This window comes from Apostichopus japonicus, chromosome 19 (genome assembly GCF_037975245.1).
Source record: "Apostichopus japonicus isolate 1M-3 chromosome 19, ASM3797524v1, whole genome shotgun sequence".
NCBI classification, from domain to species: domain Eukaryota; kingdom Metazoa; phylum Echinodermata; class Holothuroidea; order Aspidochirotida; family Stichopodidae; genus Apostichopus; species Apostichopus japonicus.
This window is the reverse complement of record NC_092579.1, coordinates 28884340-28905058: the sequence shown is the minus strand read 5'-3', so window position 1 is coordinate 28905058 and position 20719 is coordinate 28884340. Positions and strand designations below refer to the sequence as shown.

The window sequence follows — 20719 nt, the reverse complement described above, 5'->3', positions numbered from 1 at the left end:
TAGGCCAAGATCTCAGCTATCATTTGATGGGTAGGATATACCGGGAAAACTTCTATCTATGCTTTGGCAGGTCTTGAAAGTGACGAGTTTAGTGTGTAAGTCAATGGAACAATTAATTGTGGTGCGAGACCAATAGTGGCATTCTGTTGTTTACGGAACGTTTTTCTCTTACAATTGACAAGTAGCGATTGGGAGCACATCACATGACCTTCCGTGGTTGGTCGGTTGTCGTAAACTGTGGAGTGATCTCCCGGCCGGGTCTTAAATTCGGTGAGTTAATGTTTAGAATCGTCTTGATCAAGACCAGTGATAAGGTGATGTTCCAAAATTTGGCGAGCTATATAATATCGATATAATGTAATACATATCATGTCCTATAAGTATCAGGCCCTGTGAGTTGTGCTAGACCGTACCTACCCAGTAATTATTACTAGCGTAAGTTAGGCGTAGGCCTAGGCCCCTAATTGAGTTGCAGCAGTGGTAAGATGGAGTTCCGCGAGAGCAAAACAACACTTAGACGAACCCTAATAAACTTCGAAAAGGAGAATCCCTTTCCCCATATCAGCTCATTTGGTTCATTATTATATTCAAACCGCAAAGGTCTTATGTAGGGTTCTCACTGACAGAGAGAGTACAATTGTTAGGTTAATAATACAGTTACTTATTTTAGCCCTATGTTAGGCCCAAGTTAAGCAGATTACAGTATGGCTAGGCTATGCTACAAGTGTTCACCATGGCATGCCAGTCGGTGACTTGCATGGAGACTCACTTTTAACTAAATGCAGAGACTGCTACGTTTCTTGATATACACAATGATGGGAGTGCTGTTACATTCTAGCTCAGCAATGAGTATCCTTTTAATTATGAGTGCAAGCTACTGCATATTCACCTAGGCTAAATTTAAATTGTGCCAATGCATAACCTAACCAGTATAGTAGGGTCATCAACTGTTTGTCCAATATGCAATGAGTGTTCTAGTGAGTTCACACCATAGTGAAGGAATGTCCCTTTAACACACACCACCTTGACCAAATAAAAAAGATGTAACTTTCCCCAATTAAGTGTTGCAAAAAGTTTTAAATGTTGCTTGTTACCTTTCATCATCTTTTTTTGCTGACCAAATATTGTTTTAAATGCTCTCACTCTACTCTGAACTTTCCTCCTTTTCATTTTCTTTCACTCACAAGGTAACCAGAACAAACGATGGATTTCACTCACCATGTACTTACCTACCTCTTGGTAATGATGGCATGTGCAAGCTCGTCTTCATTCAATAAACGTCCAAACATTTTGATCATACTGGTTGATGACTTTGGATTCGCTGATATGAGTGGTAATTGGAGCCCACAAACTGTACCTTCTAATACCCCTTATCTGGAGTCACTAGCTGATAATGGCATCAGGTAACTTGATGAACTAAGATTGCTTAATCTTTGGGTAATAATGATAAACTGCACAGTCTACATATCATGTCAGTATTAAATTGTGTCTGTCTGACACTGTGAATAGACATTGGGTGGGTTTATTTTTTGTCTTATTTTACATTTACTTGCGCAAAAGGGGCCTGTGGAGTCGTTTCAAATGTCTGCTCAAAGCTTTCGGAATCCTACTCATTATGACATTTTTAAGGGGTCTGTATTAACCTTCCCTTAGAACTTTAAGTCAAAGTACAGCGATACGTTACACAGGCACAGTGAGAATCACTCTTCAGGATTGTAAATTTGGGAGGAAGAGGGCAGTGAACTGCATGTAGTTGGTGCCCTCCCTCCCCCTCCCACCCACATAGAGAGGGTAAGTGGGACATAATAGCCTCAGTATATAGATTGAAAAGGTCCCTCATTCAGACCGATAGAAAAACTCATGTCCAAACACAATATTGAACCAACCTGTGTAGATTGTTAATCTTCTTCTTGTCACTTGCGACAACAGGTTTGTAGATTTCCACGCTGCAGCATCAGTTTGTACTCCCTCGAGAGCTGCTCTGCTCACGGGAAGGTTAGGAAAGAGGACCGGAGTCACGAGAAACTTCAGTCCTTTCTCAGTCGGAGGGCTGCCCACCAATGAGACAACTTTTGCAGAGACCTTCAAGTCAGCCGGCTACAGGACGGGAATGGTCGGCAAATGGCATCTCGGAATTACGAAGGAGTTCCATCCCAACTCAAGAGGTACGACAAGTCTTTTCTCAAAAGCCTTATTTTGCAGTTAACGAATACAACATGAAGTGAGTCTTCTGGTAGCTCAAACTGATTGCTTTGAAAAATTGCTCCAAATTTTACTAGTCTGCATCTTTAGGTGGAAATCATTTGCAACCCTCAGTTTGCATGTTGTATGGCAAAGATGAATATTTTGAATAATTTTGCAATATTTTGGATATATGCATCTGGCAACAGGAAAAGTTAATGATGTTAGAGGCCTACTGAGCTGAAAATGCAATCATTTCATTGACATGGGAAATAGCATGTTCACAAAAAAAAAAAAAAAGTTGCTTTAAATAGATGAAATTCTATACATAGAGAACATTGACAGCTGGAAGAAGAAAAAAAACATTCCACATGTATCAAGTTTCAAGGATAAATGAAATGTTGGCAAGAACATTTTTATGCTCTTAGATAAACTTTCATTACCATCTGTAGTGATGCCATCACAGACAACCTTATTCTCATCTCCTTCTAACAACATGGGAAAGTTGAAGCCATGTAGTCGGAATTTATTACATTTAACCAACCACATCTCGAGATGTTGAGAGAGCATTTTCAAAACAGTGTGCAATATTTGACTCTTCGTTACATGTTTTACCTTGTCCGCTACTAATTATATATGCCACGAAATTCATAGTGGACTGTTCTGGTGTTGTAATGTCTCTGGCAATGCAAATACATGAATTTACAGCACTCCTCTGTTATCAGTATTGACTCTACTGTTGCACCTTTTTCTTCCATCTACCTAGCCTAATAAGTGGTAATATTTTAGGACTGCACCCCGCCTCCCACCCCCTCTCCTTGACCTTCATCCGGGTCATCGCTGTCACCTCCTCCTCCTTAGGAATCTACCACTGGCAATAGTTTAGAAGCCTTGTCCAGTGATAGGTCTTGTTTCATTGGAAAAGTCATGTTTTGGGGGATGTTTTTCTGAGCGTGTTTGGCTTCCATCGTATGAAAGAGGAGTTTCTCTACGCGCTTTACCGAGACTGCATAAGTATCCTTTGACTCGCTGTATTTCATGTGTTGTTCGATCTTATTTTGTCTTAGGCAATAGGCATACATAAGACCTATATATATTATATATTTATATATTATATATATATATATTAATATATATTTAAAAAAAATTAAACACCAGGTTTACTCAGACCTATTATATATCAGGGTGTTAATTTATTTAATGTCATCTTTTGAAGAAGTGAATAAGTTAACCAAGGGAAGTGGGGATGGGGGGGGGGGGGTTGAGTGGATGAAAGGGCTTTGTACTGTATGTGTATATACTGAATTTAAAGTTAACATTTGTATATCAAAAATAGCACATAATTCTGTATTGTAAATTGCAATAGTTATGAACCTAAGATCCATCTTGAGATTGGGATCGTTGTAGAGGGACCATATTTAACAGGTTTTTAATTTATGCAGATAAAGGGGTTGGGGTGAGGTTGCTCATCCTTTGTTTTCTTTCCATCCTGTTGAATATTCATTCTGGATAAATCAATCAACATGTCCAGATTTGAAAGCAGATGTTTGCTATATGCCTAGTTTGGACAGTAATTTTGGCCAACTGATGTGAATTGTATTGTTAACAGTTTTGTATTTAACCAAGTATGAATATGGTTCTTGATGCTAAAGAGGTCCTGACCACAATGCTAAACTGTGAACCACTCGTGCAATAAATGACTTTGCAAGTGGAATGTAAGTGTCACCAACAAAATAAGCCGAACATTTCTTTCCATGGGTGCATAGCATTTCTTTCCAATTTGAACAAAAAAATGGGTAGCATCTATTCTCTCAATGGCAAGAAGTCCATGAAATTCAAGTCAAGGCACCATATATTTTATTTATTGTCAAGTCAGGTCACAGTACATTTAAATATTGTCAATTCAAGTCACAAGTCATTTAACACGCTAAGTCACAAGTAAACTGTGCCTTGACTTGAGTCCAAGGCATTTCCTCGAGTTGACAACATTGACTTTTTTGACCTATTGACTTTCAGATATTTATCATTTTTATTAATTTTTATAAACTTCATAATCTACCCCATGTGACTATGGTGTGAAAAACAATCCTCTCTATCTAGCAATTTTCATCATTAAAATAACGTCATTTTCATTTTGCAGGATTTGATTTCTACTATGGACTACCGTACAGTAATGACATGGGCTGTTCAGATGACCCCGGCCATAATATTCCCATCGGTAAATCATGCCCAAAGGATCGCTCGGGAGAAGAGGGTAAGTGAAAGTAGATCCTCACCCATACTGGTATTTTTCAGACATTTTAATTGTAGTACAGCCAAATCCTGACGTGACAGCGTTTCTCAAGAGAACCGTTTTGTACGCAGTTTAATATGTCGAGCAATGTCATCATGCATGATACAGCTCAATGAATGACGTATCTTGTGGATTGGCGAAACACTATGGCTAGGGTTAAACCCTAACCCTAGAAATACTGCATCATGCAATACCGTACGTCTTGAGGCAATGCAACTTGCCACATTATAACTTGTCTTGAGAGATGAATAAAAAACTTGTGGTCTTTGTGCAGCACCATCCATCAATGAATATTCATATCAGAAATTTTGCAAGGCCCACCTCTAGGATAACTTAACTTTATCTACTACCATTTTGTGTATTTTTTGTAGTAGATGTCTTTAGTTTTCTATTTTTTTAGGACTGGATTAAATTTGGTATTCGCTTGCCCGGCACTGAGGACAAACACGATGGGTCAAAGTGCAATGTTTATCAGCAGAGGTGGTCAAAATGGGCAAAGAAATTTCACACATGATATCTCAAGAAAGAATTTAGGTTATGTAGAAGCTTGGGTGATTAAACGAATTACGCATTTGGTCCAAAATTCTCAGACCGTGTATTTATTTATTTTTTTCATTCCAAATTTTAACCAGTCCTTGTATTAATTTTCCACCAGATCCAACATATCCTGGAGTTCCTTTATATTATAATGAATCCATCGTTGCCCAGCCTGTGAACCAGACATCCTTGTCGAAAAGATATGCCGAAATGGCGGTAAAGTTTATCAAAAATGAGTAAGTTGTTTTGCATGTGGTACATTTTGCAAATATTTTGTGGACTATCAAATATGCATTTTTTTCAGTTGGCAGGTTGAAAGTGCATCGATGTACTGTGACTTCAAAAAGTGTAATAAGAACACAATTTGATGAAGCATTATCATGTGAATTGCAAGTGGCTGGTTTTTTATCAGTTTTGCTAATTGGAAGCAGTCATTTGAGTTTCATTACTGTCAAAGTTTATAATAAAAAAAATCTTTCTGGAAAATTTGCAATATCTGAAATATGTCTTCTTTTTGCCTGAAGTGGTGGCAGTCAACTCTATGGAAGAGCCCAAAACTATATCGTTCAGCAAATGTCTCCCACCCCCTCCTCCTCTCCCCCCCCCCAAAAAAAATGTATACAAAATTCAGCGGTATCAACAGATGCCAACTGCTCTCCTGTTCCGATCATTTCCTCAGCTCTTCTTTCATCTAATTTTTGTTTAAATTCTTTCTCTTAATTTTGGTTTCTCAAGACAAGATGACAGGCCATTCCTGCTGTATGTGGCACTCACTCACATGCACGTACCTCTGCTTTACATGGACCATTTCAAGAACAAGTCCTTGAACAAAGGAATCTACGGAGATACACTCTTGGAAATGGATGACACGGTTCAAACCATTGTGAACGCTGTCAAAGAGAGCGGTCAGGAAAAGAACACGCTGGTCTGGGTTGCAGGTGAATCATTCGTGAAGTCAATCAAACGTTAATAAGCTCCGTTGAGCGGTTCAGGAAAGGAAATAGGACAACCCATCCCCATCAGCCAATGGTTTCTCTATTGCATGACAGTGTAGAATGAGAGTTTGAAAAATAAGGCTGCGGTTTGCTTTTGCTATGCTATGTCTCTCAGCAAACTATAGTTTAGTCACCAGGTGATCTGTCTAGTCAATAGTCATGTAAGATATCCAAAATTCCAGATTGGGATTTTTTCTTAAATTATGGTAAAACATATTAATTTCATCTATTTGTAACCTTTATCATTTCTCTTTGTTAGGTGACAATGGACCTTGGGAAGCTAAATGTGAGCTTGGAGGGGATCCTAGTCCTTTCATTGGCGTTTGGCAAAAGTTGGAAGGTATAGTATCTTTTCCACTTTTATTACTTTATTTCCTTTATAGTTTTGTACACAAATACCAGGCCATATAAAAAAAATTCAAAAATGGCCCCTTAAACTTTTCTCAACCCACATTATTCATTCTAATGTCCCTTGTAAAATGCACCAAGGATAGAACTGTATCCTATTGCCTCCTCCTCCCCCCCCCCCTTGCACCTCACCCACCCCATTTAGGGTGATGGCTTTTGTTGTGAAATTAGGTTACATATTCAAGTTCAAGTTTAGACAGGTAGAACAACAACTTATAACAATGTATATTAATCAAGTGTGTGAAAGTAGTGTCCTATAAAACTAAACAGTAGAATACTCCAAAACCAAAAAGAAGCAAAAGAAACATAAATTTACTTAATTACATTTTTTTCTTTACAATTACACTACTTCAATTGAATATTTTGCATGCCTTGTTGATTGTTGAATAATAATCCAGGTGCTAGCTGGATGCATTGTTAATAACTCAAACAGATTTATGTGAGATATAACATTAATAATGTTCCATTCATTGGTTAGTTGTCTTTCTTTTGAAAATATGAAGCAGACCGTAACATTTTAATATTTTAATTTTTTAATATTCGTTGGTATTGTACTACTTAAATGACATAATATCTTTAAAAAGTTAAACATTCCAATGTTTTGTATGAGCTGCCCAACAGCAAACATTATCAGCATGTCTTGTTTTGTAGTGATGAATAACAATATTACTAGAGCAAAAATCATTGAATGCAGGGGGTAAGTTGTTATTTATAGATTTGTTAACGAAACATGCAGTATGTATTTTAATAAGATCATCAAGTTTTAAACCATATAACCATACAACCATTTCCTTTGGAACTTAACCGCGTAAAAGTTATCTAATATACTATGAGAATAGGTAAGAGTGAAGGATTTAGTTTAATTATCCAGCAGGAAATAGTTTCATGCATCGGGCTTTCCATTGTGTTTTCATAATAACAATTGTCACCTATTAATATATCCTGAAATTTTGTCATCTTGGTCAGACCAGGGACCATCAAAAACTTAGAAAATGTCTTCATATTTTTAGTTATTAAGTGAAGCCGAGAGACAACCAGCTTTCAATAATAGGATTTAGTTTGCTTTTCCTTCTTGACGCATTGCGCGCTGCTATTATTATTATTATCATTTTTTAATAATTATTATTAATAATAATATTAATAATAATAATAATTAATTATTAATAATAGTTATATATATTTGCTGTGTTGCATTAATCACGCCTGGTTGCCCAATCGACGCCCCAATATTGGTAACTGTCACGCAGGCAAAAGTGGGCAAATCTTCCTGAATGCATGGTGCTGCTCGATTGGTCATTGGCAGATGAACACGCAGAAATCACGTTTGCGAGCGTTCTCCGTGCAGACTACGTCAAACTTTGCAGAGAGCCACCGAGCGGCACATGAATGGAATTCAAAGTTTATTGACTTGTGTGTTCATTTTTATGAAGAGACAAATGTACGGGCTGAATGTGACTGTGACTGTGAATGTGAGTTGAAAGTATGGCACGTGTACTTAGAAATATAGAACCCCACCAGGGTAGTATTTGATGATAGTATTTGCGAGTGCAGTGTTACTGAGTTCATATTTTGTCCTTTTGTAGGCGGTGGAGGTAGCACCAGTAAAATGACCGTCTGGGAAGGGGGCCATCGTGTCCCGGCAGCAGTCTACTGGCCGGGGACCATCAATGGAGGTCTAATATCGGAGGTCACCACCAGCATGCTAGACATCTACCCGACGATAGCGTCGCTTGCCAACGTCACTCTGCCCGGAGACAGGATTTACGACGGAAAAGATATCACAGATCATCTCTTGGGAAAACCGTTTCCGAAAGATAGGGTCAGTCTCAAATCTAAAAGAACCATTTTTTTTAGTCAGTACACCCTTACTACATTTCAATTTACCCCACCCCCACACACCTCCCCCCACCTACCCTCCCCCCCTTTGGCTTTCAGAATTAGCTGTGAAAAGGTGGTAGGCTTTACAGATATTTCAAATAAATTTCAGCGTTTCGGTAGAGCAGATTTCAAAAATAGCCGTTGAAAAGTTTGACTTTTCCAACAAAAAACAGATATATTTTATTTTTTAAATTTAAAGTGTCTTTTACTAACTGCCATCATGTTAAGACCCATTATACCCACAGAATAGACAATCTAATAACTAGGGGTCCATCCAGTTGGCCCTTTATTTATTTTATTCTGGGATGATGGTTGATGAAAGCTAGCTTATTCTCTTTCCAAGGAGTTGCTTAACACTTTAGGTAACAATTAAATTTCTAGACTGTCAACGTCATCCCTTTTCAACCAATCCTGTTTGATTTTTGAACAGGTCAAGAGATGCTGGTTTCTATTTGCCTGCTGGGTATGGGAAGCTAGTATTTTAAATGTCTAAACCACAGCCTTCTCTAGACAGTTGGGGAGTCCACTAGCATCACTAGAGTGCACCAGGCCTGAATGATGGTTGCTGCCCCCTTCCTCAGGTCTATAATACGTGCCGGCCCTCTGCTCTCTCATTCCCAAGGAAGTGCTAATTTAATCTTCATTGTGCTGCGATAGATGCAGTTCATTTCTCCAAGTACAGTAGGGTTCCTTTAACTGGTAAATACAAGTGTTGGTAGTTGGCCGTTTTATCAGAGGCAATGTATGACAACCCCAACACAAGTCAATGGAAAGTTTTTACTTATGTCACTTGAATTTGGAATAAAACACAATCTGCGTATGCTTTAATTACTGTGACACACAGAAAAGATACTATTCATTACATGAGATGGCTGTATCTTTAAAGATAACCTTTGATCATTCTACCGTCATTCTATAACAGTCAGATGAAAGAATTGTCAAAATATCTTGAGGAAAAGGAGCGGAGAGCGGGAGGTATGGGGTTACCTACCTGTTAACAATTTTCTAAATATTGACAACTTAGAATGATCCCTCCATTAAATATGTATTTTGTTCTCTTGAATATTGCTATGAGAGAACAAGAAATATCTGAAAATGATAAAGCTTGACCCCACCTGGAGCCCCACAAAGGTTCTCTCTTAGCACTCATGGCCAATAACAGTATACCCTCTCCCTCCCCCCCCCCCCACCCATTCACCAGTCAGAAGTACCTTCTTATACGTCTGATTTTATAATTATCATGTTTATTCACAGGTGCTGTACCACCCTAATAGTGGTGCATTGGGAAGTGTGTCTGGGGACTTTGGTGCTGTGAGAGTTGGGGATTACAAAGCAGTTTATTTTACAGGTGAGTATGAAGGCAACACCACCAAGATATCGACATCTCTTTGTTCAAACAATTTAGCTCTGTTATCTTGTAAAGTTCTTTATGAAATATGGTAGAAATAGCAGGGGAAAAAATGGTTACATTTTTCTCTTAGATTTTTTGAAAGCTTCCTCTTGCATTGAATTTGTTACATTGGTTTTCCTTCTCTTTTCTTGTTAAGTTAAAAGTCTTGCCAATAATTTCTGATGCTATTAGTTTTTATAATAAATATCGAAAGATTCCTTGTCGCTGGGGTGATTTTTCGCTTTTCTTGTTCATCTTGATTGGAGTCAAGTACTACACTGACTATGTAATTTTCACTTGATAAATTTGAACTTGTAGGTTGTCCTGCTTATGGACTTGCATTATTTTGATTGGTCTAGTTTTGATTGTAGCTCTAGCTAGTTTGTCTTTATTATAATTTTGCAGGAATTTCTGCAAACAAATGTGGAAAGAAAATTGTTATTTATTGTTGTGACACAATGTGTACAATGGTTTGGATGAAATCAAAATGTTTGAAGATATGGAAAGAAAGTGACTTTGGTACTTTTTTGGACTTGATACTGGGTCCTAGAGGAATTAAGTTTCACAGCATACAGTAACAATACACTCTGTGTAAAATCCCTTCGCTTTCGTCTAATCAATCTATTATAGGAGGAATCGCAGATTGCAGAGGCAAATTGGGAAAGGCAGAGAGCCACCATCCTCCTCTGATCTTTAACGTCAGAGAGGACCCCATGGAATCCAAACCTCTCGAACCCGGCTCCAAGTTATATCAGTCCATCTATGCAGGTGTGAAGATGGCGATGATTGACATCGACGCCAGCTTGAAGAACGATAACAGAACAGTGGCAGATTACACAGAGGACCCGAATGCTAAGCCATGTTGCAATCCACATCACGTCGTCTGCAGATGTCAAGACTGAGAGTTCGTACGGTCGGCGGTTACCAAAATGTACCGTGGTAGTCTATCTTTATAATGTATAAAAGTAAGTTGGCCTGACGTTTCAATCCTAGCAGGATCTTCTTCAGAGGCTAAATGACAAGTAACAGTAACAAAAGGGACAAAAACACACACAGAATACATACAGGTTAATGAGCATGGTGAACACAAAGAGATTGATGTAAGGGGATTAGTAGACAAGGGATGGAGAGAAGAAAGAAAGAAACCAACAGGGGAAGAGGAGAAGTAGGAGATAAACAGTGGAGGGACAAAGAGAGGGAAGGGGGTAGGGAATAAACTGGAGAAGGACAAAGACAGAAAGGTGTGGAGAAAGAAAAGGTGGAAGAGAGCCGTGAGAAGGGGAGTGATTGGGAGGGGGGGAACAAGGGGAGATGGGGGGACAGAAGAAAAGTAAGCCATGTCCTTCCTGAATGTTGACAGCATTCACAGCCTCTCTCTGCTGATTCGGTACTAGGTCAGGACGGCTACCTAAGGATTCAATCCCCTGTAGGGACATGTCATTAATGGTATGGTTGGTAGTCTTTCTTAATCAGACAGAGACGAAGGATAAATCTCTCCTTTCGTAGACTGATGAGGTATTATGAAATACATCTACAAGGGCCAAAAATGGTGCCATTTCTTTAAATTCCCTTTGTATTAGTAGTAGAAAATAATGTCCAAATTGAGGTTTAAAATAGTAGTTTTATGTGGAGTCAGTTTGTCATGTGACAAATAATATGTAATATACCAAAGACAAAAAAATTGTATAATAACTTGGAATTAGGATGTAGAAAAAGAAATGGCTACTGAAAATAACTATATGCATAATAATTCAGGACCATAGAAGCCTAGTGACTAGTTAACTTTCTGGTTAATAGTTGGTCCAGTTTGAGAACTTGCAAATTTTTGCCTTAATTTTACTTATAGAATTGTGATATTAACGAAAATTTGCATATACCGGTTTATGTTAAAACTTTGCTTACAGTATTTATCATATGTAAATTATCTTGAATACATAAAGCATGATTTTCTTGCCAACAAGTAGACACATAGATAGCTAGGTTATATCATATATGGAGCAAGGAAAGTAGAAAATAGCAAATGATTGTAATTAGGAGAAATTGGCTTGTCTAAATCATTTTAGTCTAAATTGTATCATAGCAAACTTGAATATGCAATTTTTATATCAGTGGTGCATCTAACCATTAATTTAGTGTTCGTTTACTATGCTTTAACTTTTTTACCTGAGCTTTCCCCTCATGGGCCCTGTAAAGTTTATTTTCGTTAAATTTTATATTTTTCTAATTTCCTGTTGAAAAGCTGTGTGTGTGTTTTATTACTGGTTTGTTCTTCGTCCTGTTTATTTTGTTTTTACAATTCCATGGCTATAGTCTAGTATTCCTATTTATTATTTCTTACTTTTCACTGTTATCAGTACTCCACCAGAAGGTGACTTTTACTTCATTAATAATTCAATACATGCAGGCACATGTACCATCATCACATAGATAGAAATTGGGAATTGATATTTAATTTATAGTAGTTCAATAAGGTAATAGTATATTATATCATAATAGTCAGATCTTTAGATCAAGATCATTGCACACCCTTGTATCGTTATACAGAAAATTGAACACAGATGAAAGGGGACGCGTTCCTTTTTGAAAATAGAACCACCGCAGGTTTAGATTTGAAAAGATCAAGGTGGCTAAGTTTTTTAGAAAACATGTTGCTAGATAATACTTATCAAAAACTTGCTTGTACATGAGGTTTGGGCATCACTCGGGGTAGGGAAAGGGGGGGGGTGAATTCTCATTCTCAGCAATGGATAAATAGTAGAAAATAAATAAGGTCACAAATAATATTTTAGAGTATTCATCTTTGTCTTCCTTTAATAATGAGTAACTCTTCTATACAATATTGTGCCTCTTTAATATAAAGATAGGCCGTTATAATACCTTGAACATTAATAGTTAAAACATCAAGAGTATTAATAAGCCTATACATAGCACTTGCATTATCAGCTACCAGAGACTTGTTTACTACCTTCCCAACCCCCCCCCCACTTTCTCCTCCCCAGTGGCCAGCTAGGGTAAAACATGACAAAACTTCCTTTTAAGCTTGTTTGTGACACTACTTTCTCAGAAAAAAGGTCACAACTTTTATTTAAGTTTGTAGTATCAGCGATTGCAATAACTGATTAGTAATGTTAGATAAACTATACTCCTGTGCTCCTGTAATGAAAGACCATCATAGAAGACATATACCCCCTCCCCCCCCCACCCCTCCCAACCACCACCTGATAATGCTTGATTGGATAGTTGTGAGAAATACCCCAGGTGAGAGTGTAGATACTCCAATCAAAATATCTAAGGAGTGCAATTCTTTCTTATCAGATGGTGTGGTGTTTTCAACCTACTTGTGAAAATGCCACAAGTCAATCAGTTAGTGCTGTCAACTTTGTAGTAGCTGTTATTTTCAAATAATCTGTATACAAAAGTACAATATATTTCAAAAAAGCCTCCAGTGTCAGTTGATGTGATGGCCTAGTAAAGCAGAATATACGTATAAATCAGTGGCGCTACTGTGTTATTTATGGTATAGGAATTGGAATGTCTGTATTGCCATACATAGTGGCTTGAGACAAGACCACATACAGCGACAGTAGTTAATACACAGTACTGCTGTACACCATAGAATTATTTTAAAGTGCAGATTTCTTCCATGGGTGCTATCAGGATGGCAACCAAAGTTAATATACAGCGCTTCAACCCATGATACCAAATTTAATCTGTTTGCGCCAAGCGAGACCGAATCATCAGGGAAAACAATCTACATACTGGTATTTACTCATTAATATTCAAATCCTTCTTTTGATGCAATAGAGAGAGGGGGCTAGTTGCAGAGTATTCCCTAGGCTAACGTACACGTTCCTCGGAATTGAAACCATGCATAAGATGTATCTTAATGTTAGCTAGATCAAAGAGTGACTTTAACGAGAAGCATCAACTGATGGCCACAAAAAAATTCTGTGAAGTCTGCAGTTGTACAGATTATGTTGCCATGGAAACATGTGTCAACAAAAGCCAGATTCCAAAATGTATACAGTGCAAGACAGGTCTTCCATATAAATGCCAACAAAAACATGGAAAAAGTATGTAAAGTTTTTAAGTATTTATTACAATTGAAGCATACTTTAATCAAACACTTTGTTGTGCAATTATGGGGTCCCTTTTAGGATAACAGACTTACTCCCAAGTCCTAAATACACCTGTTGAAATATGTGCCAAACCTTAAAAATATTTTTTTTGTAAATACTGCATATTTGCACGACAAGGGGAGCAGCACTTTAGTTGCATCAGGAATGTCATCTAGTGGTAATTACCAAATGACCCATGATTTTAAAAAATTCTGGAATTTTATTAATATCAGAGCTCCATAGTTCCACAATTCTTAAGACCTACTTTAGGCATAGCTGGTTGAACCCAACAAACCTATGAAAAGCTTCTTAAAGAGTTTCTTAATAATTTTGGTTTAATATGGCAAACCTAATTGAAACCACTGATGTTTCTTTGTACAAAAAATGCTATACAAGCATCTTTGCATTTGAGTAACAATTTTTGATCATTTCCTTATAAATGATATGAACAAAAACACATGAAGAATGACCGTTTCTGAATATTATTGTTGTTAGATATCTCAACCAGCCAGCCTCCCATCATATTGATCTGTGATCTCTCTAACTGATGCCCCAACTTTACAAAAGGCCCCATCCCTATGTATGCAATAGGCCAGCTCTGACAACTGTACCATCTGGGAGTTCAAAACCCCCTTCTGGTGATCATCTCGGATCTGTTTTATCGCCTTCTGGACCTCTTCCTTGAATGGTCTGACCTACGATGACCCCAATCTTCGTCACTGCTGTAGTAAACTGACGATCTCCTGCGACGGCTTCTGAGATTGAATAAATGAATAAATGTGTATTTAAAGTTTGCCACAAACAAAACTGTTTTCCGAATTCAGGTATCGGCTTACTCATACATCTTAATGTAATGAATGAAATCTGCTGAGGTGAGACTAATGACCAAAACTGCCACCCAATCTTCATCACATACTAACCAACCTCCCCCCCCCACCCCTTCACCCCACCCTGTCAGGAAACTCTCCTTTTGGTGCACTGTGGGGATAAGGAACTCGAAAGCCCACCTCAACATATCGAAACAATCCTCCCCTAGATTAACGGGGCTATATGTGTGGTCCCTCCTGTTCCTGTTTAAATGGTATTGACTTTGGTGGTAGATCCTGTAGGTATACAGAGCAATATCATATCAACCAAAAAGTCTCTGACATTTTATTCTTTTTGACCCTCATTTTCTGGCTTTATGGCATCTGGGAACAGATCATATATCAATATCAGTCCAATCAGAGATGGTCACTTGGACTTTTGCGCCACTGATGTCGATGATCTGGCCATGGAATGACGGGGTGATACCTACCACAAACCAAGTAATAGTAAATGATGGTGGAGGGAGTAAAGTACCTGTGTGTATGATGAGTGTCGTCTCTCTCTCTCTGGTGCGAGCTCCTTTGACTACTAACGTTGTTCGAGGTATGTGCGGAATGGCGGCCATGGTCACGATGATCAGAAGACGCGGAGTTGCGTCTCGGTGTTTCGACCGAGTCGGCGGAGGGACTCCAGGTGCTGTCGCTGCTGCTGTTCATCTGCGCCACTGTGTTTAACAGATGAGAGAAAGGGACGGGCGAGGAAGGTGGAGAAGTGTCGCTGGTGCGTAGGGATTCCCTGACCGACGAGACGGGGGAGCCGTCGCTCCCGGTGGGCTCGAAAGAGTTATCATCCGTATTGGTGGGAGAGTAAGGTGACGTGGGGGAACCCACAGGGGTGACATCATTGTCCCCTTCCTCGTCCCTGCCGCTTGATATGTCACCGTCTAAGTTGTTGCTGGTGCTATCGGCGTTATTCAGGTTCGAGCTCCTCAGGCTGTAACGGGTCTGTTCGCCCTGCGACGAGGCCCGCCTACGGGACTGCCGTCCGTCCCTCTCTGCGCTCTCCGATGATCTGTGATCCTCTCTCGAGTCGCCGTACGACTCTTCGACGGACGAACTCCTCCTGTGGCCCCGATCGCTGCCGTTACCGTCTCTGGGAGAGTTTGGAGAATTGTCGGCGTCGCTGGCCAGCAGCGCATCGACCGCAGAGTCTTCCAAGTCCGCCATGTCCGTCTGGTCGTCCTCCTCGGTATTGAGCCAGGACCAGTTACTGTGCTGGTCCTCTCTGTTCACCGGCGTCCCCCGCCCCGTTATGAAACTGTCGTCGGAGGCCGTGTCGCCCCAACGGTCCTCCCTATCGTTCTCCCTCAGCGGAGACTCGAATGAGTCTGGGGTCCTCTGGGAGTTGTGTTCATCCTCACCGTAACTATCGGGTACGGGGGTCGCGGCTCCCGTGGAATAACTGGAGCGATCGTCATTGGCGCTGTCTCTGGAGGCAGCCGAGCTCTGATGTAAATGCAGTTTAGTTTGTAACGACTCCACCTTCTGCTGTAACTTACTGAAACTTTCCGACAGGGATTTGTACTTCTTATTGAACATGGCCTCCATACCTGTAAAACAATTCACAAGGACTTTGTCAAAAAAGTATTCTTGATTCACTTGGAAATATGATTAAACTTGCAAATTTCCTTCTTTATTCATTTTTTGGCACTTTGTTATGTTAATATTGTGATATAACATAGTTTCATTTTCTGCATCAACCAGGAACAAATTTAAAATATCCAACGGTAAATCTATCATAAAGCTGCACATTCGCTTCACTTCGCCACCTTTAAACAATTTTATGCCCCGGCCCCCCCCCCCCATAAAAAAGGGAAAGTAAAAGCAACTGAGGCACTGTATGCCAGTCAAGTGAGTTTTAACCTATTGTTATAGCATACTTTGTATTCCAAGGCAAAGTCATAAATTTCAATATTTTTATGACGAAAACAAATCATGAAGCTCAAAATGAATCATGAAGCTCGTAATGCAAACCTTGAGGGTAAATTAGCTCTTGTACGAACACCAATGTAATACACCATAATAAAGCTGAGGAAAGCAAACAAAGCATTTGTGAAACACTTTGCTTCATATACATAACTACAGGAGTAAGTACCTTCCATATTTGATTTCAACACTGCCACGCAGCTATGGTTCTGTTCTTGGTCGGCTGCGACCGGAAAACCGCACCCCTTTCTACAAACTACCAGGCGAAAGTGACACTCCTTCTCGTGGGCCAACATGTCCTTTCGAAGTACGGTGACCTCACAGCCGGTGTTCATACACTTCAAGGGTAAGTAGTCACACTGCTTCTCGTGTACGTCGTAATATTCAAGTTTGACACCTTCAATGCAGCCGTGGCTGTAATTATCGCAACGGATTATCAACCTGTTGATCATATTCCTCACAATGGGGATCACTGGCTTAAGCTTAGAGATTCGTAGACTCTTACGACAGTTGGGACAGTTCTTGCGATTCGTCAGCCAAGTCTCAATACAGACCTATGAGTCAGACAGTCACGGAAAAGAAAGAAAAAGTAACATAGGACCTATAATGAGAACATTTTACCAGTTGATATAAGAATAAAGTTCTGTACTGTAAATACTAAGAAGTAGTAAGTACTGTACTGTACTGTAAATAGTAAGTACTGTAAATACTAAGTAGTAGCAAGCACTGTACTGTAAACACTCAGTAAGTAGTAGTAAGTACTGTACTGTAAGTACTAAGTAGTAGCAAGTACTATACTGTTAATACTAAGTAGTAGTAAGAACTGTACTGTAAATAGTAAGTACTGTAAGTACTAAGTAGTAGCAAGTACTGTACTGCAAACACTCAGTAAGTAGTAGCAAGCACTGTACTGTAAACACTCAGTAAGTAGTAGCAAGCACTGTACTGTAAACACTCAGTAAGTAGTAGTAAGTACTGTACTGTAAGTACTTAGTAGTAGTAAGTACTATACTGTTAATACTAAGTAGTAGTAAGAACTGTACTGTCAATAGTAAGTACTGTACTGTAAATACTAAGTAGTAGCAAGTACTGTACTGTAAACACTCAGTAAGTAGTAGTAAGTACTGTACTGTAAGTACTAAGTAGTAGTAAGTACTGTAAAATACTAAGTATGTACTGTACTGTAAATACTAAGTAAGTAGTAAAAGTACTGTAACAGTGAAACCATTTATATAGTAAATCACACTGGCCAGTAATAAACGTCAAGATAGCTGAAACTCCCAAATTGGCCAATTGGTACTGTTCAGGTATGAATACAACAAGTATATAATACACACAGCAGTACTTAAATGCTGATATTTAGTAGGTGTTTTCTTCCTTCTGAAAGAAAAATGTTAACAGGAAAACAAAAGCACACACAGGAGAAAGAACAATGAAGGCAAAAAACCATTGTTCTATAGTCTCAGAAGTGGCAGCAAAGCAAAATCATCTCCAATCCCCATTCCTTGCCCTCTGTTTCTTTTTGCATTGCATAATAATCAACATACCGTTATTGATAAACCATTCATTGCATGAAGTGAACACTAATTCAATAGTCCCAACATATCGTGAGCCGTTTCTCTTTGGGGGGGGGGGGGGTATTTATGTGGACAGATTCACAACAAAGGCAGGCTGACAGTAAATTCATGAATCCATTCATGAAAACAACTTTGCCCACCACATTAATGTGACATACTGTACTGTTCAACAATTAATATAGGAGTACAGATGACGGTTCTTTTGCAAACTGCTCTTTCAATGACGTACTTCAGTGTGAAACTAAAAATCGGACAACCGATAGAAGAAATTGATTAAATCCATACCTTGCAGAAAACATGTTGGCAAGGACTTTGCAAAGGTTTGTCCAGAACACACTGACAGATGCAGCACACAAGATCAGGATCAGGAGGAGACTCAAATCGATCTACTTCATACTTGGCCATTTCTGACATGAATTAAGAAAGAGACAAAAAGAAAAAGGATTGGTGTTTCTGGCTTATTTTTTCAGTTGTGCAGTGATCTATTAGATTGATAAACCATTTGATTTCTGTAATTTTAGTGCAATTAATGGTGAGAACCAACATTTTGAAGTGAGAGGATGGGGGTAGGGGGTGGGATGGTGAGGCATGCAAGAATGACAGACAAATGTCTTTTTGTGGGGAGGTGGGTTGGAGGGAGGGGTAGGTTCAACCTGACAGTGCAAGGGCTACCTCTGGAGCCATGCTTGCATGGGAACTGATATAGGCTGGAAAGATTGTCAGCTTCAAAACATCACATAATATTTGAATGTATTTATTCTATTGTAAGTAAATAAACATCGTAAGATAGCACTGCAACTTTAAGTATTTTTCAGTTTTCATTGACCTGAGTCGAATCAGGATCTGGGTCAGCTTACGTACTAGTAGGATTAGTCCCTGAGGATTATTACAATGGTGCATTTCGTTGTTTACTACTAGGCTAAGGACTAGTACTGTACGTGTAAATATGATAGCGTGCATCAAGCTAGGCCTACCCTTGTGCTTTCGTTACAATAGCCAAACTGTAATGTAGTGTTAGGTCTTGTGTCAAAGTTTCCTAAACGATCATAATGCAAGCCCAGCTAAATAATGTTGATCACGGAAGCTACGAGTAAAGTTAAACTATATTAGCAGCGCTATCATCTTTTAAATTTCACGTCTTAACCTGTTTAAGCTGTTTCTGTGACATTTCAAGCCTGTTTCGTCTGCTAAACCGCAGTTCATACCCAGGGATTCTTTGCCGGTAGAATCAATGTATTGTTTTTACGCGCACCGTACGGAAGCGTAGAAGGGACATTGCATTGACGAGTTACCAACTTGACAAAACGACAATTATCTGCAAATTGACGAGTTGACGAGATGGTAACGTGACAAAATTCAGAAAATTGACGTTTTGAAGAGATAACAGATCTCGTCAATGCAACAATTTTCTGCAAATTGACGAGTTGCACACTTACTACCATCTCGACAAGATGACAAAATTCAGAAAATTGATGCATTGACGAGATAACGGATCTCGTCAATGCAACAATTTTCTGCAAATTGACGAGTTGCACACTTACTACCATCTCGACAAGATGACAAAATTCAGAAAATTGACGTTTTGACGAGATAACGGATCTCGTCAATGCAACAATTTTCTGCAAATTGACGAGTTGCACACTTACTACCATCTCGACAAGATGACAAAATTCAGAAAATTGATGCATTGACGAGATAACGGATCTCGTCAATGCAACAATTTTCTGCAAATTGACGAGTTGCACACTTACTACCATCTCGACAAGATGACAAAATTCAGAAAATTGACGTTTTGACGAGATAACGGATCTCGTCAATGCAACAATTTTCTGCAAATTGACGAGTTGCACACTTACTACCATCTCGACAAGATGACAAAATTCAGAAAATTGATGCATTGACGAGATAACGGATCTCGTCAATGCAACAATTTTCTGCAAATTGACGAGTTGCACACTTACTACCATCTCGACAAGATGACAAAATTCAGAAAATTGACGTTTTGACGAGATAACGGATCTCGTCAATGCAACAATTTTCTGCAAATTGACGAGTTGCACATTTACTACCATCTCGACAAGATGACAAAATTCAGGAAATTGACGTTTTGACGAGATAACGGATCTCGTCAATGCAACAACTGACCACCTGCTGATGTGGACGATATCGACCATGATCTGTCCTATATCTTGTCTAGTTAGTTTAACACATACTGTATAAATATATATATATATATATATATATATATATATATATATATATATATATATATATATATATATATTGTGAGACTTGGTACCCGATCGTATAAACACACCTCGAAATATATTCAATGAGTTTTACTTCATCTTTAATGTGTTCTCTATACATTGCTTAATTCTGCTATCATGGAAAAGTTGCTTGAGATTACGTAATCGACCTGCATTGGTCGTAAAATTTCCTCTTTTACCAATAAGTCTGCAACGCGCGCCATGTACATATTTTTTCTTCTATGGGGGTCTTTATTGGAACGCTGTATGGTTAACTACACTCTGGACATAGAACAAATTT

The 20719-nt window shown here is 38.8% G+C and overlaps 2 protein-coding genes across 5 annotated transcripts; one reads left to right on the top strand and one right to left on the bottom strand.

Annotated features, from left to right (window-relative positions):
• Window positions 1-109: 109 nt before the first annotated feature.
• LOC139960520 (arylsulfatase G-like) lies at window positions 110-12460 on the top strand. Of its 2 annotated transcripts, none has more exons than XM_071958947.1 (10): window positions 110-314; window positions 1188-1403; window positions 1930-2165; window positions 4322-4435; window positions 5130-5247; window positions 5747-5949; window positions 6266-6346; window positions 7998-8233; window positions 9547-9640; window positions 10313-12460. In XM_071958947.1, exons 2-10 carry the CDS (start codon window positions 1204-1206, stop codon window positions 10582-10584), a joined length of 1554 nt encoding a protein of 517 aa, XP_071815048.1. In that variant the 5' UTR covers window positions 110-314; window positions 1188-1203; the 3' UTR covers window positions 10585-12460. The 2 variants fall into 2 exon arrangements, with proteins under 2 accessions (XP_071815048.1, XP_071815047.1); XM_071958946.1 differs by having other exon boundaries at window positions 111-270.
• LOC139960519 (uncharacterized) lies at window positions 12254-19457 on the bottom strand. 3 transcript variants are annotated; one of them, XM_071958943.1, is made up of 5 exons: window positions 19314-19457; window positions 18455-18576; window positions 16762-17146; window positions 15142-16216; window positions 12254-14555 (listed from the first exon to the last, which is right to left on the bottom strand). In XM_071958943.1, exons 2-5 carry the CDS (start codon window positions 18572-18574, stop codon window positions 14459-14461), a joined length of 1677 nt encoding a protein of 558 aa, XP_071815044.1. In that variant the 5' UTR covers window positions 18575-18576; window positions 19314-19457; the 3' UTR covers window positions 12254-14458. The 3 variants fall into 3 exon arrangements, with proteins under 3 accessions (XP_071815044.1, XP_071815046.1, XP_071815045.1); XM_071958945.1 differs by having other exon boundaries at window positions 12254-14552; XM_071958944.1 differs by having other exon boundaries at window positions 18455-18579; window positions 19326-19414.
• Between the last annotated feature and the right edge of the window lie 1262 nt (window positions 19458-20719).